Here is a 26,640-nt window from a genome sequence, read left to right on the forward strand (position 1 = left end):
GCGTGACGACCCTAATAACAGCTGCGAAAGAGACTACTAGGAAGGTGGTGCTAAGGATATCGCTGATTCAGTAAATATTTACTGGTGTCAAAAACGAATTCAAGTGACACCTCTGCTCGTGTGTGCTGATAATCTGTTTAACTCGTTTAACACAAATTTTATGAGAATATTCTGTTCGGACATAGTTCAGTTGCAGTCGAAGGTTAAGAGACTCTGGGACAGAATTTTGCAGGGATGTCATTTCCTCTCAGTTCTTGAAAATCTGCCTGTAACGGAATTAATATTTTAGACAGTTAAAGGTAACCAGACCGCTTTCAGTTTGTGGTCTGTGGCTGTGTTGTAGAATCAGACTTCTTTGTTTTAGTCTTGTTGCCATTGCCTTTCACGTATTCATCGCCCTAAACTGAATTATCCTTGAAATAGGAAATCAGGATATTTGTTTGTTTATATTTTACAATGCTACAGTTTTAGGCCCGTTATTAAAATACCAATTTCCAGTCGTGTCAAATTTGATTATAGTTCCAGAAAACTTACTGACCCTTGTACTATCACGTTTAATCTGTAGTTCCACAAAATATATATACCCGCCCCCCATGGAAAGGATTTTTTTTCTAAGACCCCCCCCCCCCACCCCTCTGGAAATTCCAATTAGGCTTCATACATTTCTTGACAGTTTTTGGTCTTACACCCCCCCCCCCCCCACGCTAGGAAATTTCAGTCCCTTCTATGGAGGGGGGAATGGATATTTCCGGGAACCGTACAATTCAGTTTTGAGTAGAGACTCACTGACAGCTACATTTTCAGTTCAAAGTTTGCTAACAGATGGTCTGCTGAGCCATCAACTGGAGTACTGACTCTCAGCAGTCTGCAGTTGGAAGACTTTGGCCTCTTCCAGTGTGTCGTCAAGAACAAAGTCAGTGAACATTATGTGGTGTCGCTTTTGGTCGTCACAGGTATGTCACGCAACAGCGTGTTTGTCCCACAACAGCGTGTATGTCACACAACAGCGTGATTTTCCGGTCACTTTTGAAAGTAATGCAAAATTCCACCTGCGTGTTTGCCAAACAGAGATTGGTCCCTATACATCGTATTCTGACGAATCAAATTAAGGGTATTCTTTACTCAGCCAATTGTTTGCAGGACCAAACCGCATGACTTCTTCCGCACCTTCTTCTAGTTACAAGCTTCGTTGTATAGATCTTTCTGATTACTGGTCTAAGGTTGTATGTGACCTGATAGTGAAGAATCTTGTGTCAATAATAATTTTAGTTTAGCATTCCAAATTAGTTTAGTTTAGGTATAGTTTGGTGAGTTTGTTTCAGTTTAACGGACAAGTTCTTTTTTTTATTTATTGTAAAAAAAAGGAATGTATGACAACTTAAGAAAGTTTGTGTAATGTCACTACCGCGCTCTAAAATCCACAGAGTACCAATTTCTTTAGATGTTTTATTTTCAGAAAGTAGTGAAAAAGTATATTTTTTTGTTCTTGCTTTGATGTCGTTTTTGCTTTCGTATTTGGCACCGTAAAAATGATGAAAACGTCATCATCATCTTTCCCTTCCCTCCTCGTGGAGAATGGGACCATCAATGCGTCTCCTCCAAGCAGTTCGGTCTTTTGCCGCCACCTCTGCCTCCCTCCATGTCTTGAATCCGAGATGCTATCTCTCCTTGTTCACCGTTCTTTACCACGTCGTCTCTCTTAGCCGTCCTCTTTCGCGTTTTCCTTCGGGTGCCCATGTCAGTACTATCTTCTATATTTGGCACTGTAAAAATGATGAAAACATACCCGTGTTTAATAAATTCCAGGCACCGAGTGAATGCCCTTCTCAAATGAACGCCTAGCATCGACGCTTCCAGAATTTAATCGAGAATATTCTACCTTCCCAAATCAAGACTGTTAACACGCTTTGCCTGCCTATATTTTTGATTTCCAGGAGCACCGCTTCCTCCCTTTGCCGTGAATACAACCAGCTGTGAGAACTTTTCCACAACCCTATCTTGGAATGTTACCCTTCGTCGGGATCTTCTTCCTCCAGTTGGTTTCATTATTGATGTGGCCTACAAGCAAGTGTCAAGTTCATTGCCTACCTCTTCGTATTCTAAGCTGGCCGAGATTTCAAGTGGTTCTGCTCGCTCCTACGTGGTGAAAAACCTGCAGCCTCACAATCAGTTCTATTTTCGCATCCGCGCTAAAAACCAAGTTGGTGTTGGACTGCCCGCGCTGTTGCCCACGCAAGCTACATGTGTCACTAACAGTGCAAGTAAGTAACGTAGTATCAAACAAGACACCGTACAATACCGTTTACAAGCACGGACCCGTTGCTTCGGTCATTTCATGCCGCCAAAAGAACAAGTTTTGTCCACGTTGCTTCTCGGATTACACGGATTATGGGGTAACGTGTCTGGGAGCAAAATAAACTTCCAGTGACCCCCCTCCCTACGAGTGTAAACTCTCTCCCCTCTTACTTCAGTTGAATAGCCAATGTATGAAATTGAAAGTGCAGTTGTGGAAACCCTTTTCACTTGCACTCGCGCGCTTTGTACGGTTACTCTCTGTGTCTCAGTGTCTGCTATTAGCAGAATTTGACTGCAGAGTTCGAATCAAAACGGAGTGGCCTACTAACGGGTAACGGGTTATAAGTAACGCTCCGAGTTCATAAGTCCCCCCTGGCCCCACCCACCAGATAAGATGAAACTAACCAGTCATCCCCTACGAAGTTTTATAGGCCATGACGTAACCAAATCGAAATCCGGGAGATCACCAATTTCACCTTCTCAACTCTTACAAAAGGTGATAAAAGTAGAATTCGCCTATACAACTACAAGAATATGTCAAATTCCCAAACATTTTGCCCCCTCCCCCCCGCCCCAAACCACCAAAATTCAGGGGTGAAGTGAGTGTGAAAGGCGCACTCAAGAGCTTTCCTTCGTATCCGGGAGATTTGATGATCCGTACGGGAGACCGGGAGATTCGCTCTGTATCCGGTAGACTCCCAGATAACCTGCGAGTTATGACCCCGAGCCTATAATTTCTGCATGATCGCTTTGTCTGGTAATTTCCACAAAAGACGTGATACAAACAAAAGAAGACCAAATGCAGAAATTTTGGCATTGAGCCTCGGTCTTTTTCACCGTGATTTTAAGACGTTTTTTCGAATTAATCAGAGGAGGTGAAATCGACGCAAATAATGAATGACCAGCTTGTAAATGTTTGTTATTTGTCTTTGTTTTAGGGCCTTCGTTGTATCCAAAGAAATTAGCTGGTTCTCCTTTACCTTTTGACGGATGGTTAAACGTCACTTGGAAGGTTAGTCCAATCATCAACCTCGTTCTCAGGGGAAGAGAGAGGGCCCTGGGAACGAGGTTGCCCACCATGTGCCACACAGCGGAACTGGACGTCACTTCCTGTTTTTATCACCTTGAAATTTTTGGACGTTTCTTTGAGTTTGAAGCGAAATATTTCAAGAAGTCTGTCAGAGAACAAATTGTTCTGAAACTCAGGTTCCGTCCACACTACGCCGGAGAAATTTGAAAACGCTGTTTTCACTCTGAAAACGGATCAAATGTTTTCCGTGTACACTACGTCGGAGAAATTTGAAAATACAACAATCACCGGTCATTTTGGATTTGTGTTTGAGGAATACTCGACCAATGAAATCACATGATTATCGTGACGTCATCGTTTTCGAAAAGTTCCGTTTTCTAAAAGGTTTTTCGTCCACACCACAAAGCCGGCGTTTTCAAATTCCTCCGGTTTATTTGATATACTTGAAAATTTATGTAAGTACTTTTATCAAATTTGCTTGTACGGGAATGAAAAAAAGGGAACTTTCACTTCCTTTCCCCAGGCTCTTGACTCCTTAGATTGGAACGCCGCAAAGTGCGTTTACAGATTGTTTTATCGCACTGCAAACGCATCCTGGCTCAACATAACCATTAACGATTGTGCTTCAACATCCCGGTTTGTATTACGTCTGGAACCGAACACTCTGTACGAGGTTGCTATTCGAACGGAGAACAGCGAGGGGCCTGGACCGACAAGCCCTTCTATTTTTGCACTGTCTGGCCAGAGACCCCCACCGGAACCTCCCACTGAATTGATTATTTTGCGTGTGAACTCAAGTTCGTTTGAGGTGGAATGGACTCCTTTTGACGTGGCGCCCCCGAGGACCGTAGATGGTTATTGGGTATGATATAAAATCACTTCTTCTAGCTTTTGATCAAAAGAGATTTGCCAATGCAAAGACATGCAAAAAGTACTGAAAGATTCGACACTCGACGTTTCGGAGTCTCAAACCAGAAACGAACGTGCAAACTGACTCAATTTGCGCTCAAGTGCTCGGTTGGCCATCTAATTAGTATGTTGATCTTCACCAGGTTAATTTTCAGTCTAGCCTACTTAAATAGTCGCGCTTTTTTTTATATCTTTGTAGTGGTGTCATGGTGCCGGACCCCGAAACGTCGAGTTTTAAATCTTTCAGTAACTTTTAGCTATTGAGTAGTTTTCTCTTCCTTCACTATGTTTAGCGATTGGTTAAAAGAATCTGGCGCTACTTTCTAATCAAACGTAAAACTGAAACTCGCATCACTGCACGCGCACGTTTTCCCGCGCTTTGTGTCGACGTGTACACGTTTATGCTTTGAGTTTTGATTGGCTCACTGGATTGCAAGTGTCCATTGCGATTGATTCGAGTGATTACCTGGGTTTTGATTTTCCGACACTCAGTTGAGAATTGCTCTAATCGTATCAAGAATTCTCTTTGTAACTGGTTCCCCGCGTGCCATTTTCTTCGCAGCTCAAGCGAGGCCGCGAATAAGGGTCACGTCCGTTCACAACAGTGTGGCGCTCTATCGAAGCTTTATCAGACTGAATTGCCCCAGGAACCCCAGGAATCAACTAAAAAAGAAAAACTAGTATTGTACAAATCAGTCTAACTCAGCTTCGGAAATTTATCCTCAAGGATTACAATGTTTTTCAGTTCAAAGCGCCCATATTTTGTTATGTACATTTGCTTGTTACCATTAACAAATGTTGCGATTTTTGTAAAGAGCGTACCTTCAAGTAAACGACGCCCCCGACGAAACGCCACAACCGAAACACCAAAAATGTAGCGGCGCTCAATCGAGCAAATACGTAACTAATGAGTCAATGAATAAATGAATGAATGAATGAATGAATGAATGAGTGAGTGAATGAGGGAATGAGTGAGTGAGTGAGTGAGTGAATGAGTGAGTGAGTAAGTGAGTAATAGTAATAGTAATAGTAATAGTAATAGTAATAGTAATAGTAATAGTAATAGTAATAGTAATAGTAATAGTAATAGTAATAGTAATAGTAATAGTAATAGTAATAGTAATAGTAATAGTAATAGTGATAGTGATAGTGATAGTGATAGTGATAGTGATAGTGATAGTGATAGTAATAGTAATAATAATAGTAATTGTGTATCTTTATTGCGCCTTACTATCCAAAGGGAGGTATTGGTCTAGTTACAATAAAGGTTTCAACGTTAACTAATAACAATACGAAATAATATTTACGATATCTGTATACAATAAATTGGGAAACTCATAGTGCTAATTACTTTTGTGAATTGAGAACCTCTTTTTGAAACATTAAATGGATATATTTACCTATTATGTTAGATGTAACCGTGTTTTCTGTTCTAAGTAAATATTTCGTTTTCTTGTTATCGCTTAAACTGGGGTAATGGGTATCAGCGTTTGAAACATGTGAGTTCAACTCACGTCTTAATGTGGTATACCCCCGACAATACATCAAGAAATGCTGTTCATGTTCTATGCAATTTTCTTTGCATACTAAACATTTTCGCTCTTCTACTGGGATTAATGCTCCTCTATTGAGAGAGTGAGTGGGTGAGTGAGTGAGTGAATGAATAAGTAAATAATTACATAGAGAGAGGAAGCCCTCAATCCTGATCGAATTGGAATTCGGAGATGTTGGTTTTTGTGGAGGGGGGAAAACCGGACTACCTAGAGAAAATACTCTCGCATCAAGGCAAGAACCAATAACAAACTCAACTCACATATGGCAGTGGGCCGAAATTGAACCTGCGGGTTACACTGGTGGGATATGTTCCCCAGAGACACTCTTTTGAGACACTTAAAAAAGTAGTTTATTTTCAGATCTACGCCTGGAGTGGTCCTACGATATTTCAATTCGAGGAGATTGCACGTCTTGTTATACCAAATGACGTCATTCGCGTCCAGGTCGCCGTGAGCGGTGTATCCCGAGGCGTCGTGGCAGGACTGAAGCCTTGGACCCAGTACAACGTGGCAGTGCAAGGTTATAACAATGCAGGACTGGGACCCACCAGTCAGACCTTATCGGTGACTACTCTGGATTCGAGTAAGTTGGGAGCAAATCGGTGATAAATTGTGTTGATTTGTCAAATGTTCAGACATGTGCAATATTGCGTGCAAAAATGCCTGAAGAGACCATTTTACAGTTGCTTGCTCAGTGGCCTAGCCTCTGAATGGCAGCGAGGCTGGAGGTGACCTTGTTTTGATACAGACCTCACTGCTTTTGTTGTGTAAATCAAGTTGTTCTTATGCTAAACAGTTGGCAATTAATGAGAGAAGCAGAGAGGTCTGTGTTAAAACAAGGTCACCTCCAGCCTCACTTACATTCATAGGCCAAGTAACTAAGTACACAACTGTAAAATGGCCTATCGTAAAGTCTGTACACCCGCTACTGTTACGTGTGAAATGCTGCAGAAGTGAAATTATTTCTTGCATCTTGTGCAACCATTGCACGCATTCGTATGGTGTAGCTTCGTCACATTCGTCTTTCTCCAGCTATCGTCATCTCTGATACAGTCACGTTATTTTTGTCTCTTTCTCTGACTTTCTTTCTGTGAGAGGGAAAATACTCAGCAGCTACGGTTTATATTACTTGACTAAATAATCACTACTGTCTTAGTTACGCATTGAAAACATTAGAAATTCCTTGACGCGCAAATCTCTGAGCTTTAAACTGCTAAGATGTTTTGAGACTTATGAGCGCTCCCTTATAGGGAGTGTAGAGATATGACATGATAAAAGTATAACACAGACCAACATTAAGTTAGAAGGAGACCTGTTATATCCTTATCGTGTGGATTTTGCAATAAAAAATAACCTCCTTGTAATGTTTTCTCGTTCCTTTCATCAGAGGATTCTTATTACATTTTGTTGCTGAGAATCGTGAGTGAAAACTTTAGCGATAAGCTCAGAGATAAATCTACAAGTGAATTCAAAGCTTTACAAACAGATATAACAAGAGAGGTTAGTTATCGTTTTTTTTTTCTTGTATTGTATTGAGTTTAAGAAATAGTATAAGAAACTAAGGTGTAGAAATGTTAAGATGATAATATATTTGTGGTAACGAAATTTCGGATAAGCCATAACGTCTGCTGGAAGAAGACGTTTAAAGAAAGGTACAAAGATCTTCACAAATTCTTGGGTTATATCGAATGGGAAACCACCACGGTTAATTTTTCATCTTTCAGTTTGGATTTAAACGTAAATTTAATTACCTATTTCCAACCTATTCACCTATTTTTACCTATTTAACTATATTAACGTTATCACAGACCATGTTGTAAGCGTTTTAAAAATGGCGGAGAAAAAAGAGACCTGCAATGTCTATGGACATTTGAAGCAAGATGACGACGTAATGTTGCTTTTTTTTTTTTCACAGATTTCAATCTTGTATGGGAAGTTGCCGTGGTATAAGAACGCTGCGGTGCTTTCTTTCAGGTAATCAGTGGTTAAAACTCCATAGAATAGTTGCTTTATATGAGTATTCAAACAAATTACATAGTCAAAATATGTTGTGTCAATATCCAGAAATTGCGTTTGTTGAAGAGAGCCAATCACTGCAGCGGCATCTAGTGACATAAACCAATCAGAATTTAAAGCAAAAATGTGACGTAAGCTGGGAAAACATGTAACGTGTGACAAGCGCGGGAAATGTGTAACGGACGGCAAGCGCGAGAAAACATGTGACGGGAGGCTAGCGTACAGAAAAACATTTTACAGATAGCATGTGAAGGAAAAGTGAGCAACTCACGGTAGATTTGAGTAAACAGTAAAAGGTCTTGACCAAGAGCAGCTTCGAAACGCGACTCAGTTTAACCAATTAGTTGTTTTCACAAAGCTCTGCGAATGCAAAACCTGAGTAAATTACGTCTTACTTTGCAAAAATCGTTAGAGCACCAGTCTAGTGCTCATAAGACGTTCTTTTGGTGTGACCGTCACGCAATATTTCCTGTGTAAGAGACAAATTGCCTGAGTAACTAGCCAAAACCATGACCGCCTAAGACAGTGCCATGTTTAAATTTCTCAGGTCTGGGAGTGTTCAAGCAGAAATTCAGTTAGAAACGGCAAGCCCCAATATGAGTGTTGTCCTCCAAGTAGTGTCCTCGATGGATAATCTGGGCAACTTCTCTTTGGATCGAAATGTAACAGCAATACGAAGGGAGCCAGGTAATGTTGCAGCGACGATACATATGTAAAAAAAAATGTAAATCTTATTTATAGTGGTCACGCACTTAGCTATACTACTGTTACATATCGTAACAGGATTTTCAATCATCTTCATCATCATCATCATCGTCATCATCATCATCATTATCATTATCATCATCTTTATTCAACGAACACGTACGCTATATTTTGTCAGAAAGAGTCTACTCGCTGGGGATATGTGAGCGTGTCTTTTGGTCCTACAGTGCATATACCCTGTAACATGGGGTAAAACTTTACATTTTTGGACAGATGTAGTGGGGAAGGGGGGCGGGGGGCGGGGTTGATTTTGAAAAAATATCCTACAAGCACATTTGTACCAAAAAGAAAACAATCGTGCACACACGACCACTGCCGAAAAATAATTTCTCGCACATTCAGTGTGTCGAAGAAATGCATGTTGCACAGAAAAAGAAATATCAAGCATACACAAAACCTCAGAAAAAATTCCCACTGTGCATGAGTAGGTTAAAAAAAATCATGCCTATATCAAATCACCCCGTCACCCTCAAAAGTCAAATGGTTCACCCCTTAAATCCAGCCTTGTCGTAGATTGTTTACTGTTTTTAGGCATGATCAACCCTTCTTACAAGCGCATCTCTTTCTCTTTAGAAATTCAAGGCGTCATTCTGAATGCATCCCGTTTACTTCTGAACGTTGGTGGAAAATTTGTTATAAGCTGCACTGTGATTGGTGGGCCGGACGACCTGAACATCACGTGGTTTAAAGCGGGTAAAGAGATTGGTCTGAGCCACCGCACAAAAGTCGAGACGCGAGTTCGTCGTTCACAATTGAGCGTGAGAGACGTGATGGCGGAAGACGAGGGCGCCTATATCTGTCAAGCAAAGTACGCTAACAGAAGTTTTCAAAATCGAGAGTGGTTCATCACATTTCCAAACCCCTTAAATTTCATTACAGTGCTTCGCGACGCACGCGCTGTAATTCTAACTACAGTTCGAGACAAAAGTCCCTGGGACGTCTTAACTAGATCGAATGAAAACGTCTCGGTGACACATCTTTCCAACAATATTTGTCGATTTCGAACAGATTTCTCAAGTATATTGCCTGTTTCTCCCTCAAACAATGTTGCAAACTAGGAGTGATCACTTTTTTCCAATACACAACATTGAAAATAGAGGAAGGTGAGAAATGCAATCATCGAGGTGTTACTCTTTAGAAAAAGAACGTAATTTCCAAGATTTTTGTCTCAAATTGTAGCTCGTTTTAGTGTTTGGAATGTGGTGAAACAATGTCTCTCGTCTTTGATATTTTAGCGGAAAAACCTGTAAGAGTAAAAAGAATTTCCATTTCCTAGTTAGGTCAGTAGCTCTCACGTTCTTATTTTGCTTTGTAAACGTTTGTTTTAGTAAAGGAAATCAGAACAGCACAGCAAGCATATTTATCGGAGTAGTCCCTGTCCTTGAAATCAAACCTCGATCCGTCACCAAGCGAGTGGGTAAGTCTCAAACTCTCGTTACAAACTTTGGTTTTGTGGTACAGCAGTCTGTTTGATGCATGAATCACACACATCATGCATATTAATATTAAATAGACTTCATCCTCCTCCTCCTCCTCGTCCTTCTCCTCGTCCTTCTCCTCGTCGTCCTCGTCGTCCTCGTCGTCCTCGTCGTCCTCGTCGTCCTCGTCGTCCTCGTCGTCCTCGTCCTCGTCCTCGTCCTCGTCCTCGTCCTCGTCCTCGTCCTCCTCGTCCTCCTCGTCCTCCTCGTCCTCGTCCTCCTCGTCCTCGTCCTCCTCGTCCTCGTCCTCCTCGTCCTCGTCCTCCTCGTCCTCGTCCTCCTCGTCCTCGTCCTCCTCGTCCTCGTCCTCCTCGTCCTCGTCCTCCTCGTCCTCGTCCTCCTCGTCCTCGTCCTCCTCGTCCTCGTCCTCCTCGTCCTCGTCCTCCTCGTCCTCGTCGTCCTCGTCCTCGTCGTCCTCGTCCTCGTCCTCGTCGTCCTCGTCGTCCTCGTTCTCGTCCTCCTCCCCATCCTCCCCGTCATCCTCCTCCCCGTCCCCCCCCCTCCTCCAAGGCAAAGAATTAGACGAAAAGTCTGATAGTTATAGCGCAACGAGAGAGGGTACAAAATCGGTGGCATTGTAAAACAATAAGCTGAAAGTCAATTGTTAATTGTCATTAAAATTTTGCTAAAGGTGACGAAGCAACGTTTACCTGTGGCGTGGTCAGCGGATTTAGGAAAGGAGCAAGCATCTTTCTAGTGGAAGTGACGAACAAAGGAAGTGAAATACGTCATCAGGAAGTGAACTACACAGCAGCAAATCTGCAAATTCCTGGGGGAAGGGAGAGTCACGTGAGGAAATTTGTGTGCGAGATGTCCTTTCAACAAAATGTGTTGTCAAGGAGCGAGGTGGCTGAGTTGATCATTATCAAACCAGGTGAGGTCATTTAATTACGAAAGAAAGTCATATTGTAATTTCTTTTCACAAGCTAAATTAAGTGAAAGGGGAAGTATTACTGAACACGCACACAAGAACCATTTTAACTGAAAATGAAAAAGAACAAAAAAGAATGCAGATTTGGACCCATATGGTCTAAATATCACATTTTCGTCCCCAGAGCCTTTCATGTCTGTTAGTAAGCGCGGCCTAGGAACAAGATGCGAAATACTAGACAAGTGAAGCTTTCACCCCTTTAAAGACGGATAACTGTACGCCATTTTAGGCCAATATTCACCTGCAGTATTGCATGACTAACCATTTAATGATATATTTCCCAGAGGCACCAAAGTGTCCAGAGGAGCTGCTAGATGGCGTGCTCTGGTCACCTACGGCTGCTGGAGGAACGGATGTAAAACCGTGTCCGAATGGAGCCAGCGGTAAGTCGAACAAGAACATGCGCCTCGTATGTTTTATACATACGTGGAATCGCTATGCAGCAAGCTCGCTAACACTTGTTCAAAAAAAAAAATGGCTTCACATTCACAAGATTTTTATTTGGGATTAGTATTCCAAGATAATTGCTTTGTTGAATTCTGCCGGACCGATGAAAACAAAGTCATACTTTTTGGAAATTGTTTCAGTCTTTTGGTTACCTAAGCTCTTTATATTAATATCTTTTCTGGTAGTTTTAAATCAGTTGTACACCTAAATAACTTGCGTAGAGTGAAAAATTGTCTAAAAAGCGTAGATAGCGTGACAAGTTTGACCAAAAACGTGGGACCTATCTCCTTAAAGACGAACAGAAACTTCATCGTAGTGGACTCGTTATCTTAACGGAGTATAATGTTTTAAATGCTTTGCAGGAACCGCTTCGCGTGATTGTTCTGCGGAGGTAACGTGGAAGGAAACCAACTTTGTAAGCTGTAGCTCACCTGAATTTATCGCACTTGGGGACGCGGTGAGTATTTGTTGCAATACTTCCAGTTGGCTTAAAGGTGATAAGTATTTCGCATCATTTAAGACCCAAATTGAAAGTGTATTTGTCGACGAGTCTGCATTAGATTGCAGTACAGCGGTTATCAATTGAGTGTCGTAGAACCAAAGCCATACCTATAACATACTAATTAGACTACTCAACCAATCTCCAACCATAGTAAAACCAAAACCAAAGTAATGATTACTTTCCACACTCAAATGAAAACCGCTCCATTGTGGATAACAATTACAGAACTGAGAGGACACAAGGTTCAATTTAAGCAGTATATTGTGAACAGTGTTTCGCTGCGTAAATCATGCGTAGTTATTGGTAGGGGGCAGGGAGAAGGGGTAAATTACAGTATATTATAATAGAGATAGGACCCTGGGCGCGCTCTGATTGGTCAAAAACCTATGTTTTATCGGAGTATAAAACATAGAGAAAGCGTGTTTTATGGTTTTTCGCCACATTACCTCTATATCATAAAGCAAATGAAGAAGCCTAGGCCGTGTATTACCCTGTGTAAAACACTCCGTACATTTGAGAGCACTCGAGAAATGTAGAAAACACTCGCGTGCTGCTCGTGTTTTCTACATTTCCCTCGTGTTCTCAAATGCCCGTCGTGTTTTATCACAGTGTAATACACGGCTTAGGCATCTTTATTTGTTAAATGTAAGCGAAATTTTAAATGATACGATACATTGCAAATGTTTTTGCGGCATCCGGTTGGAGCACTTATCCTGCCATGTTTTCAGCTGGAAACTTGTAGGACGCGTCATATTTTGGCGGGAAAACAGCGCTGGATACCACAAGCGGGATTTTATGTAAATTACTTCATCATTTCTTTTGGGTCAAAAGATCTCGATTACTATATCATTTTTCCTGTTTCATAAAGACTCCCATTTTTCGGCTTTTCATTTTAAGATCGAGGCAATTACGCAAGGTTTTCAGTCAAACACCACCGCCCAGCAAGTCCTCTCACAGCTCGTGAGCTTCACCCAGCCCGTGGAAAACAACACGCAAAGACCACCAGAGATCTTTGGCGGGGACTTGGTTATAGCCGTGGAGATACTCGTTACACTGGCCGACTTCAATACTAAACAAGGCAACGTGAGCACCGAGGAAGATGTGGAAAATTTCGCTGAAGTGTCCAGTAATTTGTTAGAACCAACAAATCGCATCACTTGGCAAGAACTCGATCAAGTAAGTATCACTGTAGATAATATCTGCTTGTCGAGTTTTCTTTTTGGGCACCAAAATCCTGGGGGCTACTCCCTTATATAGGCTATATAGGTATATGCGGCCCCAAAGGGAATGGTTTTTGTACAGTTTTGGTCTGAAAAATGTATAGACTTTGGCCATTTTGGTCTGAAAATAGGGTATGTTTTTCACTCTCGCTTGACATTGAGTATTGTTTACAAGGCGTAATTTGTTTTTCGCATCAACATTGGCAAATTTGTAGCCCTTGCCAAATGTTTACTCTTAAAGTGGAAGCCATTTCCCCCCGGGACCGAAATAAACACAGGAAGCAGAAATTATTGCGTTTATTTAATGCACCGAAGCTCGATATTCCTTCTTCATATAAGCATCTCTCCTGCAAGTTCGAGGTTTCTATAACTAGTCAACGAAACAAATCGTTATAAACCTATAGCGGCTAGTTAAACATAGAAAATTCCGAAAACAGTTTTAATAACTATTTTGGCTACACAAAATGTTTAACCATGATACCTAAGAAACCGTGTACTCTCCGAGAGCTTTCTAGGTGCCTGTTTGACAAATTAGATGGCCAGTAGGTTTGCTCACAGCCAGCAACTGGCTTGTGCTGAAACTCGATAGAAAACGCAGCGAAAGTGCAGTTACTGAAAGAATTCTTCAAAGCTCTTTTCTATTTGATAGCATGTTGATCATTGCCATGGTTAACTTGCAGTTAGTCCAAGGTCAGAGTCGACTTTTGGTCAAAGCAATTGATAATTATGGTCTGGGAGTAGCTGCCACATACAATGGATCGACAGTCTCAAAGGTGGTTCAAACAAAGAACCTCGTTATGAGGATTGACCGGGCACTTGAAAGCAGTCTGGTACGAACAGCTTTGTTATATAATAAGTCTAATTATTCTCGCATTTGACTGGTTGTTACTTATGACTACTGGAGAATAGCTAGACGTATAGATGAAGTCTCTAGCATGTTTTTGTTTCTTTGTTGTATAAAATCAGAAGATATGCTTCTGATAAACCAAATAGATTCCATGTTGCCGTGTGTCTGTTCAGTAATAGACCACAGATGACATCAAAATGTGTTAAGAACATCAGTGACGCACTCGGCTATCGCCTCGTGTGCGACCTTTTTGTTCTTACCGCGTTTTGACGTCATCTGTGATCTATTATTGAACAGACGCACGGCAAAATGGAATCTGTTTGTTAAAGTAAACATAATGCGCCTAGTGGCCCGCCAGCTCGGGAAAACACTGATGATTTACACTGTTGCATCAAGTTATAATTATAACGCGGTAGAGATAACGATAACAGTTAACCCGTTCACGCTGCTGGACGCTGTAATATAACGTGCTTAGTCGGCGGAGTGGGGTCGTCTTTCCTCTTCCCGGCGTTACCTTCAGCGTTAAATTCACTGGTGCGATGGACTAGCATCCCATCCAAGGGAGAGTAGAAATACTCCTGGTTGCTTCGGCTGCATAGGTCACTGGCCTTACCTAGTGGAACTGTAGACAACTTTCTCTTCTTTCCTAGTCCACGATATCCGTCATATGGCGCCAAAAAATCCAATATGTTAATTCTGTTCTTTTGCTTTTCAGTTAAGAGTTGAAGGCTTGACTGTGACGGACAATCAAAGTTCCATCCGCTTGCCAGCTGAAGCTTTCACAGCATCTCAAGATTCTCGCGTCATAACCGTGGTTTATCTCACGTTAAACGACGTTTTAACGCTTAACGAAGAAAATGACGAAGACAGCGACCTTGCACCTCCTGCCAATACAACAATAGTGTCTTCTACAGTTGATCCCAGGCCCCCAGCCGTGTTAAACAACCCAGTCAAGATTGTTCTTCTCAACAAAAGGGTATTGAAGTTGAATCATTATTAATTTTTCGAAACTGTTACTCTGTTTAAATCTTCCTACCAGTTATTGGAACACAACAGAATCTTTACTTTGAAAGAGAATGAGATTACGAAATGTAAATCAAGATTTGGTAAGGTTTATTAACTTTTTCCTTCCTGCGGAGCGTGTTTCTGCAGAATTTTCGAGAGTGCCGGTGTCACAGAACCCGAATAGTGATGAGCATTTGTTTTCTTCTCCTAGAATTCCAAACATTTTTGGATAGAGTGTTGATGGGAATGACGAAACTCATCAAGGGTCTACTGCCTTGATGTACGTCCAAATTCTCAAAACTTAACTTAAGCGAAATATATGTTAATTAGCAAGAAGAATTGATATCTCCATCGAGTTTGGGCCGGAATGAACAAGAAATGTTCTTTTCAAGGTGAATGTTCCGGTCGGAGTAACACCTGAGGGACTGTGCGTTTACTGGCGACCCGGAGAATCATTGATATGGGAGACCCTCGGCTGCAGCCTGGTGCCCAGCGAATCTGACATCAACAAGACAACTTGCGAATGTAATCACCTGACCACCTTTGCCTCACTTATGGATCCGCACGGCTCATCTGTAAGTGAATTTCGTACACATTTCCTCTCGAGCAATATTATTACACACGCACGCGCACGTTTTAGACTACACGCGCGAACGGCGCATATGGAGATTGGTCGCTTCACTCAATGGCTCGTTTTCGTAGCTTCACTGTTCGCGCGTGTGATCCCAAAACTGCGAACAGGCTCCCGGTTGGGTTTTAGGGCGAGCTAGCCGGGTGTGGTCTAGGGCGAACGGAGCGAGTCAAGAGCGGTCTGGTGACGAAGGGGAGCGGGCTTCTCGCAGGCTGCTCGAACCACTATATTTCAGAGCTGAGGAAAAATGAATAAAGCAGAGATCGAAGAGGGTTTCAGAGGAAACTAGGGGAGCGAGAGACATAAAAGATTTTGTTCCTGAGTTCTTCTTTTCCCCTGACATCGCTCCCAGAAGAGTTGGTTTACGTTTGGAAATAGAAAGTGAACACGTTAAGCCCTCGTAATACTGTTATCTAAATTTTTGTTCCCACTAAGAAACGAAACCATTGAAATAGACTGTCCTTCTACGTACTTTCCACGCTGGAGAAGCTATCTCTTTTTCTTAATTCCCAGATAGGTGAAGCTGACAAGAAAGCTTTGGAAATCATTTCAATAGTGGGCTGTTCCATTTCTCTCCTCGCTGTGATCATTACTATAGCTGTCACTCTTTTCTTCTGGAGAGCGGTAAAGAGCCCAAGATCTAAAGTTCTACTGAACCTCTGTGCGGCAGTGGCTGTGTCTTGCATACTTGTTATATCCGAGGGATCGGCGAGAGACAACACGGTATGATGAGACTTCATTAGAAGGGGGGGGGGGGTGGGGGCGGAGAGGGTTATGAGTACCCCATATCCCGTTAATTTTTGGTCTAATTATCCCGTATCCCGTAAATTTTAATTTCAAAAACTTACAATTTTCGTATGCGATATCCTGGAGAATCTGTTCTTAATATCACGTGCACCATTAATTTTTCCAACTGGGCCTCCATTAGATTTTCATGCACGCATTGGAAATTACTTATAAGCTACCTCATACCTTAGTGGGGAATGGGGAGGAAAGAAAGTGTCTTTCCCTACCCCTATCCGTGTAGCCCCTTTCACGCCCTTACCCTCTCCTCCTCCCTCCCTCCTCTGTTGTTGGCAAGGCTGAGGAACGTACTTTGCAGAAAGTGTCCCAATCAGAATGCGGAATGCATGGCGTAAGGGACCAGCGTAATAGCAGAAGAAGAAATAACAGCTCACACAACGTTATCTTAGTGTACAAATTACCTTCAGGTGTTCGTATGCGCGCCTACTAATGGAGGCGAGGGGCCTCTTGGCTAGTGCACTAGAATAGACCACCTTCGAGTTGCCGTTTGCCTGTTTTTTCAGAACGAGCTCCTCGTGCAAAACTTTTCTTTTGAAAATGAGTTTGTTTTGCACGAAAATAAAAGTGCAGGTGAAACATATTTTCATGTGAGTGCTTTCACACGAGGACTCGAGGACTCCGAGGCAAAAGTCAACTCGGAAAAGAGCAAGACACTTACCTCTCAAAGGGTCACTCCCTCCAGGCAGGTGTGCAAATTGCTGCTAGAGAACTGTTAAGACAACCTGAAAAAATATTACACTTGCAATAGGATAGGTTTACCGCTCGGGGTGGGGGGGAGAGGGGGGCGGGTGAGGGAGGCGGGTGAGGGAGGCGGGTGAGGGAGGGAAGGAGTGTTGATACTCCGGGACACTTAACGCTAAGGAGACTGGAACTGAGTACCACCAGGTACCCTAGAGTGTTGGTCAGTGTAAAACGCAGACTGCAGACTACACACCGGGGATAAAGTGCAGACTGAGGGTATAACCGACTACTCTATATTTTCTTTTCATGTGCTTGTCAGGTGGGCTGCACGGTGCTAGCAGCTTTACTGCATTACTTCTTGTTGGCCCTGTTTTGTTGGATGCTGTGTGAAGGCGTGTTGCTCTACTTCTTACTTGTGAAAGTGTTTGGAGGCGGAGCCGAAGACAAAGTCAAATACTTCTACCTTTTTGGTTGGGGTAAGCCAGTTTACCGTTCGTTGTTTCCCTTTAGGAAACCCTGTGTTTAATTTAAAAATAAATGACCAAACTGGCGCAAGAAAGTAAGGAAGATCGAAATTTTCTTCTATGATTGATGTTTTTTTTCTCCGTTTCCTTGACTTTGTAATTTATTTGTTTTTTTTTTTAAGCTCGGATTGTAGCCTCCCCTCTTTTTCATCTAAAACTTTGTCTTTCAAGTCAGTTAATTGCCAAGCGACCCACAACCCTCTTTTTGTTTAACTTTTTTACTCCGACGAAGAACTAACCGTGAACGGCGGTCAATTTACCTTTATTAATTTTAAATAGCCTCCAGTGCAGGCGTTTTCTGTGTGTTCACGAATTAGCGGTATTAGCTCGCGATCAAGCAGATTCGGGACGCCTTTTCGTCTCTCCCCAAGCCTCATCCGAGTTTGAATCCAAGATGGCGCTCGGCGCACGCTTGATCAAAATGCGTTAGCATTGCAGGCTATTTTAAAAAGCTAAGCGTTTTACTTGCCCGTTGTCGGGAAAAGAATATTCGCGCTGTAGAAACTAGAAGTCCTTTCTGTTGTTGCTTTTTAGGTTTCCCTGTCATCATAGTGGCCATTTCATTAAGTGCTACTCAAGCGGATGGGTATGGTTCGCTAGAAGGTTGTTGGCTTGATGTCCCGAGTGGACTCGTCTGGGCATTCATTGCGCCAGCAATACTCATTATCTTGGTCAGTGGTATTTGCCTTACTCTCAACACATTTTCGAGCTTGTGCAGTCTTTTTCCTTTACCCATCAAGTTAGAAGCAAGAGATAAAAGACAGAGAAAACAATGAGGCGCTTGTTACTAATTATTTAGTTTTTGCTTCTTGCTCGACGGGCTTAATAAAAAAAGGAGTCTTTTCTAAGTCTACTTTCCTTGCATTTAAATAAAGGACTTAACGACCTCTAAACTTCTTTGACCTGGTTTACTGCACCGTTCACGCGGTTTATCTTTTAACGACACTGCATGTGCTGGTCTAGTCACAAACCTAGGCCTCTTACTCATGTACAAGATCCAAGAAGCTTTTTCTTGGCATCGGTTTACTATATTACTCAAAGTACTCAGTATTCTGTCCCGATAGAGGGAGTGCGAACAACGTTTCATTAAGTTGTGTTTGTGAAAAGCATCAATCTTGTTCCCAGAGGATGCGATCCTTTTCATTAGCTTCAAGGAATCGAGACTTGTGAAGAAATCGGAAGTTGAGCCAGCATAATTCACAGCGGTTACTCTCTTTACGCATGTTCAAAAACCGTTATTGAACTTCACTCACGCGCACAATCAAACCTGAACCAAAATTTTTGGTTGTGGTTTTTTATTTCGTCGACCGAAAACGCGCGGCTCTGGGACGAGATTGGAAAAGCATGGCTTGCGAACACGCTGACAATAAGGCCCCACGTGCACTCGCTTGGTAGGTCTTTTCTTTTTCAATTCACCAGTTAAACCAACAAACTCTTCTTTCATGCAGATTAATATCGTAGTATTCATTCTGGTGATTCGCCAAATGATGGGAACAAGACACGTACAGAACAAGACGCAAATCGAGAAAGTAAAAGCTGGAGTCAAGGCCTCCGCGGTCATTCTTCCTTTGCTTGGAATCACGTGGCTGTTTGGACTTCTGAGCTTCAGTTCATCAACAGTCGCCTTCAAGTATCTATTTGCCATTACTAATTCTTTACAAGGGCTGATGATATTCATCTTTCATTGCTTGTTGAACAAGCAGGTAAGGGGACACAAATGTTTCGAATGCAGGACAAACTGAGTCCTGCCAGTTCCACTTCTTAAACGGTTCACGTGGTACTTGTGTATCACGTGGTGTACCGCCAATGAGAGTCACAGTCCTATGCAAAAACCAAGAGCGATACTCTCCGTCACCTTCTGCTAGGTATTACCAGGAGTTTTTCTATAAAAGTCAAGTAAACTTTGCAATTATAAACATTAGATAAAGGTTGATGTTTTTTTTTTCGCCAACGTAGTGGTTACCTTACGCTTCAATGTGATTTAAGGAGGAAGAAACAACCTTTCGTATGAATGCCTGTAAAATTGCCCTTTGGAAATCAAGCAAAAAGTGTCTCATGGATAGAAAATAGGATTGAATTCCAACTGTTTTTGCCTCGTCAGATTCAGGACGCCATAAAGCGAAGTCGAGAGAAAGGTAGTTCGGGTGTTGCTTCAACGACTCCCAAAACCAAACCCTCTCCTATCCAGAACGCTAAACACGCTACTAATTTGCCAGGCAAAGGTATTTGAGTTTAGCTTTCCACCAGTAGTAGCACATGTAGGATTCCTAATAGCGTTGTTTGTGGACCTTTGCGTAGAAGCAGGGTGAAACACTGAACAGGGGCAGAGAGGGAGAAACGTTAAAAATGAATGCATGCGGCTACAATACTCTTCTATGTATGCGCATGGCGTGGCTATACTGAGCCCTTTCAGCTGAAGCTTCCATGAGTGGAGGAGAGAGATAGAGAAGGGGGGTGGAGTGAGGGGGGGTGGGGGGGGGGGAGAGGTGGTGGTGGTGGTGTGTTCCGAAGGATCAAAGTATTTTACAGAATCACTTCACATTGAATGCCAAAGCTGTAAGAATGAGGGCAACGCGACATGAAAAATAAGCGGCTGAATTGCCCTTGGCTAAATCAAGCATAGCCTTAGTTGGCCTAGCCTGCGTAGCAGGTGTATAAAGGGGAGGGGGTGGGAATTCGGGTGGGAATTCCTTTTTCCCCTCCCCCCTCCCACTCCTCCGTTTTTTTCCACCGAATTCTCTTCCTCCTCCCCACCCCTTCCCCTTTATACGCCTGCTACGCAGGCTATAGTTGGCCCAAGCCTTAAAAGAGAGCGAGGTGTTGAGAAAGAACACGCGCGCAGTCCAGGCACGCGCTATGCAGGCTAGGTCGAGTACAGCTCTTCAGTATTTTCTAACGTATCCTGGTTTGATTTGCCGGCTCCAGGGAACAAGAAGCGATCAAACAGGGCTCAAAACGATTATGAAATGATGGACAGCATTAACAGTACAAACAGCGACACACTGCCGTCCCGTCACGATAACAAAGATGCCATAATTAACATCCCGCCGGAGGAACAGAACATCACTAAGCAGTTACTGGTAACAAAAGCCCTTACACATGAGCAGCCGGAGAAGCAACACAATCTGCCACCATACGGTTAGTGTTGTTTTTGACGTTTGAATCAGTTTGTCTTGATGGAACAGAAAATTTGACTTATATCGGTACACTCAAAAGAGGAAGAAACAAAACGCAGTTTTTTTAGGGGGGAAGGTTAACAAGTTATATGACGTATCGAAATGTTCGTGTGTGCTAGTAGTCTTCTGATTGCATGGTTGATAATAGTCGGGAATACTTCGGGTTCATTCCAATCTAGGCGGTCGGACTTACAGCTACAAAAGGAGAAGTTACTCTTATTACATTTAAGTACACCATTGTGCAGAGATCCTGCAAAATCCTCAGTCCTATACGCATTCTGATTGTTTTTTTCCTCAGTTTTTTTTTAAAGTAACTCATTTAAGGTTAAAAAGCTCCCAGAAAATTAGCAAGTAGCAATCTAAGTAAACGATGAACTGGGATGCTAAGTACAATTTTCATTGTGTTTCTTGTAAAGATAATGAAAATCTACCCATGGACAACGGACCCGAAGACGAGAGCGCAGACGAAGCAACATCTAGGAACTCTTTTATACCACACGAGACACAAGATAATGGACGCCAGCGAGAACGATCCCCGCAGGGATCACAGAGAGGGGACGAGCTCGACTATGATCGTAAGATCTCAGTAAATGGGGTCGCAAATCATATATACGAGAAACCACCCGATGAAAATGTCCCTTCTTTTGAAGAATTTCAGAAAAGCGATAGAACTGGTTTTCGTTTTAAAGAGAACAGCCCAAAGGGTCCCAGGAGAGACGGAGAGCTTGTTCATGACGATAAGGGCTCCGTAGATGGGGCCACAAATCTCATATACGAGAACGCGCCCGATAAATACGATCTTTCTGTTGTAGAGATTCGGGAAAAGGATGCTCCTTCATCATCATCGCCTTCTTCCTCTGATTCAGAAATAGAATCTGTTGAATTATCCAAGGAAATCAATCCTGTGATTAACCAGGAAAATGTTTGTTGTGTGGTGGAGGGAGCCGCGCCTCTCGAAGGAGCTTTGCCATTAGACGTGGATGACAAACCAATTCGTTTGACTCCAAAGGTGCGTCACCTTTAATTAAAACCTGTAATAGTTATAACTAAAGCTGCCCCACTGTGAAATCTTAGATTTTAAAAGACTAGTAATCAAATTGAATGTTTTGTTGACAGCTTCTCACATTCGCAAAGCAACAACCCTGTCCTCTTCGGACTTGGGGGGAGAGAGAGAAGGGAGAACCTGGGAACGAGTTTGGTGAAACAATATTGAAGTGACAGTTTTAGCTCAGTGAAATCGTCGTTGTAGATCGGATATGTCGATCATTGGTTTATGATTGAGTCTGTCGATTTTGTGTCTGACAAAAAGACACAATTTGATGCTCTCAACTCTTTCAACCTGACGAATACTCAGTTAAAAAAACCCACAAAACAATTTACCCAAACGAAATTTGACTACAAACTGCAGTTTGACCAATACTAATCGTAGTATTGGATTGAAGTATCTGTCCGAGATCACCTTGTGCATCAAAACTCTTTTACCTTGAACCACTTTGCGCGCCTCCCCGTTCAACTTCAATTTTAACGGTTACTGGCTCCATGGCTAGCTGGGTCAAGGACCCAAAGGCATCCCGCCTTACATAGCAGGGGGTGGAGGTGGGGAGATAGGAGCATTGGTACTGCCCTTAGAAGGGATATTCGTTAGACTTTTAACTGAAAGCTACTAAGAAGTACTTTTTGTGGACGTTTCTGTGTAATACTTCCTATTTAACTTTCAGAGTGAAAAATTTAACACATTCTTCAGCGTGCTGCAACATTTATCGCTTGAAATATGTCTCATATCAAACGAGGCTTGAAAAATTTAAAGAAGGGCCAAGCAGCTGAAACGTAATTCTGACGTAGGAGTTTGTTATGGGTGCTTGAATAAGATGGTGGGTGGAATGAATAGTGTAATTCAGTCGCTATCAAAAGCAGTGCCGCTAAAATGATCGAAAATTAACCGTTTTATGTTCAACAGAAAGTAGAGCCAAGGGATTATGATGACTCTGTGAAGAATGACGCAGACTTCGACGTAAGTCCAAAATTAACTGTCAGATGCAAGTTAAACTTATCTTTCCCGCACTTTACGTCGGTTGTGTGTTTCCCCGCGCTTTACAAGGGTATCATGTCTTCCCGCGCTTTCCACCATTTTCATGTTTTATCTCGCTTAACCCTACACTCAGGGTGGAAAAAGGTCCAGACTGGAAGTGAACGGAATCTGCTCATATTAGTGAACCCCAGTCTACTGCATCACACCTTTTTGCTCGGACCCGCTCGTTTAACCGCCCCACGTTTAAGCGTCCTGTTACTACTTGTTTTCGCGCGCTTTGCATCGCTTACATGATTCCCGCGCTTTCCACCTGCACGGGTTACATGTTTTTCGGCGCTCCATACCACTTGCATATTTTCCCGCGCTTAACACCTTTTGCATATTTTTGCTTCGAGTTCTGATTGGTTCGTTGGACTTTTGCCGCCAAAACGTTGAACCAATCCCTTGTCCAGTTTCCTCCAAACGTTAGCAATACACTGTAGCCTGAGTATTTTTTTTTCTGACATATTTTTAGGGAAAAATGGCAGAGAGGCGAGTTAAGGTTGACACCGTTCAAAGAGCGATCGATGGATTTAAGTCACACCAGAAGTTATCAGTTCAGACTAGTGTAAGTATTTGATCAAAATTCGCCTAATCAGTTTAAATCAAGCCCTTTTCTCTTGATGAGACCTTAAATGTGAAGAATGATAATGATAAGTAACGCAATTTTTCTTCACCGTAAATCGATAGAAAATGAAAATAATAATTTCAAAAATTGAAAATCTACGAAGGACATCTTACTAAATATCTCTCCTACTTTTGTCCTAGAGCGTTTGAACTGTTTCTTGGAAAAAACTGTCTCTCTTTGGTATGCCGTTTCCCTTCGCATGTAACTTGTTTTACCGTCGGGGCCTATTCGTGGCTTTAATAACTTTTCGTCGACTTTCTTTGACAAATGATGACGCTCGATAAGTGGCTACTTTCTCTGTCACGCAACGCTGCGTCACCGAGAGCGAAGCGTTGCGCGACAGTGAGAGGGCCAGAATTGGACTAAGTGGTAGGGGTTGACACATTATGCCGGCATAATTTCGAGCATAATACTATATGTGGAGCATCGAGCATAATGCCGGCATAATAGTGCATTTTGCCGGCATAATAGTGCTTTTTTGGCTGCATAATAGTGCCATTTTGCAACATAACAGTTATTTCCTTTTTTAGAGCTACTATTGTCCATTTATTAAGTTAAAACTACAAAATTTCAAGCTATTTTAATGTTCTACATGGTTTCCATTACTATTATCGCACTTCACGGGGGTCCCGGAAAAAATTTTTACGGCACAATTATGACTCACCGGGGTCCGGGAAAAAATTTTTTACGGCATAATTATAACTCACCGGGGTCCGGGAAAAAATTTTGCGGCATAATTACGATTACAATAGTTACAGTCGAGCATAATTTGGAGCATAATAGTCCGTTTTGGGGACAGTGCCAAAAAGCATAATGCTCGATTTTAGGAGCATAATGTGTCAACCCCTACTAAGTGGGTAACACTAATGTATTGGCATGCCAGCACGATGTTAACATCATATTTCACGTTCAGCCTTCACGCAGTTTGTGGCAACAAATGCGCCAGAAGATAAACAGAGGAAGCTACAAAGTGACAAAATCACGTGGTTCACCAGACGAATCCGAGAACAGAAACGATGTCTCTGACGACGTCGAGGGTATTGAATTAGTCTAAAGTAAACGAATTTAGCAGACATCTTAAAACTAAAATTGCAAACCTAAACACAACGTTCATTTTCAATTCGGTTACAAATGTTTCATGCCCGTGGGAGACTCTTACACAAAATGGACAGGGGCGCTCACCGGAAATTTTGATGAGAACCCTTAATAGGTACCAAGATCCTATTTTGTGGGCTTGGCGTGAATTTTTTTTTTTACCACTAAGGGGTTCCAAATCTAAAACAACACATTACTGACACTGACTTTTTTCGGCTCAATACCCTAAAATGTACCGCGAAAGCACCTTCTGTGGGATCTTTGGAGGCGGAATACCAAATTCGCTTTTGTAACCCCTTAAAGGTACGACGAGGATCCCGTCTTTTTTATATGAGAGTCTCCCCGAGGTTTCATGGCGGCCTGGCGAGTTTTACAATGTTGGTTTCAAGGACACAAGAATATTTTTTGAAATTATGTAAATACGGTTGACAGCTCAAAGCTTTTTTCGTACTAGTTTAAATAGATTCCTCTCCGTTGTTAAGAGCCTAAGAGATATATTTCAATTTCAGTGTTCAGCTTTACATGTTCTTCCTGTTTTGTTCAATTCGATCGTGTAGCCAACATCTTGTACAGTGTTCGGAGCGACATACGAAGAGAATAAAACTATTCTAGGACCTCGCATCCGGGTCCCGTAAAGACTCTGGGCATGTAGTTTTATCGTTACATTCAAAATGGCGAATCCACGATCGAGCACGGCCGTGTTACAGTTAAAAAATATAGGACTGCTCACAGTCTATAAAGTATTCAAATTTTAATGTTGCGCTACTCAGGACGTTATTTATTCGTATCGTAAATTTTAACTTTTTAACTAGATAGGACATTTATACAACTTGTATGACAAAGTTTACGAAATATGCGTAAAGGATTTAAGAATCGCTTATAACCAATTTGTTGGTTTCTAATTTTATATTTATTGTATTTAACAACGACTTCTGAAAATAACTCACACTTCTCCCCACACCAGACACATACATGACCCTCCTTCGTTAGAAGCTCGTTTAAGAACAATCAATCAATCAATCAATCAATCAAGCAAGCAAGCAAGCAAGCAAGCAATCAACCAATCAATCAACCAATCAATCACTCAACCAATGAACCAGTCAACCAACCAATCACTCAATCAATCAATCTATCAGTCAGTCAATCAATCATCAATCAAACCGACAATCAAACAAACACCGACCGAAACAAAATAAAAAAGAATTCATAGGCTTATATTTACCTCCTTAGATTAAAGACTGATTGTAGATCTTTTTTGACTTTTATATCGTTACATTACGTGCAAGACTTTTCATAACCATTTGATGTTCACTTTTTGTTTGGTATCGTTACTTGTATAGTATAACCATGCGGAGAAGTTCTTCAGTCTCATATTTCATTTCAAAACTAATTCAAACCGTTTTAAAACTTATAATAAACATCTTGAAAATAAGCATACAAAAAGCCCCAAAAGAAAAACGCCCAGAATTTATATTCGAAATTTTAGTAGCGGTATTGTTTTACTTTTTTGTAATGTTAAAAACTGTTTGCTTATTGTTAACTAAGTTACAGTGTAAAGATGACAAATTATATTAGCTGCGTTATATTTCACTTATTAACTTAGGTTAAAATCATTATTTTGATAGCCGTAGTCTTATCATAATATTTTGTAATTAAATTTTGATAGTCAATCGATTTTGTCGACATTAATTTTTTACCCATTGAATTTTTGGGTGTATCACATAGAATTGCATCAAAAATTAAAAACGCCGTTTGCAACACACCTACGGTTATAAAACATTATTATTATCATGGCAACTCACTCTTCTACAATTGTAGTCCCTTCCAACCTGATTTCAATATTTCAGGCCCCGACCAGACTAATCCGTTTTCGTACGAAAAGTCATACTTTTTAATGCGTTTTGGCGCGGTGACCTCATGGAAGAACGCCTGATCGTAGGATAGGTTATCTCCGGATAGACCGGTCCGGGCCGGGGAAATTGCGTTGTGTTCTTGGGCAAGACACTTTACTCTCACAGTGCCTCTCTCCACCCAG

The 26,640-nt window shown here is 41.9% G+C and overlaps 1 protein-coding gene across 3 annotated transcripts in view; it reads left to right on the top strand.

Moving 5' to 3' along the window:
• LOC145464547 (uncharacterized) overlaps positions 1–26,279 on the top strand; it is a 38,880-nt gene extending 12,601 nt beyond the window's left edge. For 2 of the 3 annotated variants that reach the window (XM_081448475.1, XM_081448476.1), the window contains 25 exons: positions 805–953; positions 1,935–2,261; positions 3,234–3,307; positions 3,849–4,187; positions 6,148–6,370; positions 7,175–7,287; positions 7,703–7,761; positions 8,351–8,490; positions 9,142–9,376; positions 9,897–9,985; positions 10,678–10,920; positions 11,262–11,360; positions 11,787–11,881; positions 12,824–13,102; positions 13,827–13,976; positions 14,709–14,969; positions 15,391–15,573; positions 16,143–16,352; positions 17,434–17,590; positions 18,173–18,309; positions 19,087–19,341; positions 19,740–19,860; positions 20,564–20,776; positions 21,231–21,823; positions 22,772–23,334. In XM_081448475.1, the coding sequence (XP_081304601.1) occupies positions 805–953; positions 1,935–2,261; positions 3,234–3,307; positions 3,849–4,187; positions 6,148–6,370; positions 7,175–7,287; positions 7,703–7,761; positions 8,351–8,490; positions 9,142–9,376; positions 9,897–9,985; positions 10,678–10,920; positions 11,262–11,360; positions 11,787–11,881; positions 12,824–13,102; positions 13,827–13,976; positions 14,709–14,969; positions 15,391–15,573; positions 16,143–16,352; positions 17,434–17,590; positions 18,173–18,309; positions 19,087–19,341; positions 19,740–19,860; positions 20,564–20,776; positions 21,231–21,823; positions 22,772–23,137 (5,110 nt within the window). In that variant the 3' untranslated portion in view covers positions 23,138–23,334. Of the gene's footprint in view, positions 1–804; positions 954–1,934; positions 2,262–3,233; positions 3,308–3,848; positions 4,188–6,147; positions 6,371–7,174; positions 7,288–7,702; positions 7,762–8,350; positions 8,491–9,141; positions 9,377–9,896; positions 9,986–10,677; positions 10,921–11,261; positions 11,361–11,786; positions 11,882–12,823; positions 13,103–13,826; positions 13,977–14,708; positions 14,970–15,390; positions 15,574–16,142; positions 16,353–17,433; positions 17,591–18,172; positions 18,310–19,086; positions 19,342–19,739; positions 19,861–20,563; positions 20,777–21,230; positions 21,824–22,771; positions 23,335–23,357; positions 23,451–24,423 lie in introns of those variants that run through there. The other variant, XM_081448477.1, reaches the window with a different exon arrangement.
• Positions 26,280–26,640: the final 361 nt, after the last annotated feature.

The sequence above is a fragment of the Orbicella franksi genome, chromosome 12, assembly GCF_964199315.1.
Source record: "Orbicella franksi chromosome 12, jaOrbFran1.1, whole genome shotgun sequence".
In the NCBI taxonomy this organism is placed as follows: Eukaryota; Metazoa; Cnidaria; class Anthozoa; order Scleractinia; family Merulinidae; genus Orbicella; species Orbicella franksi.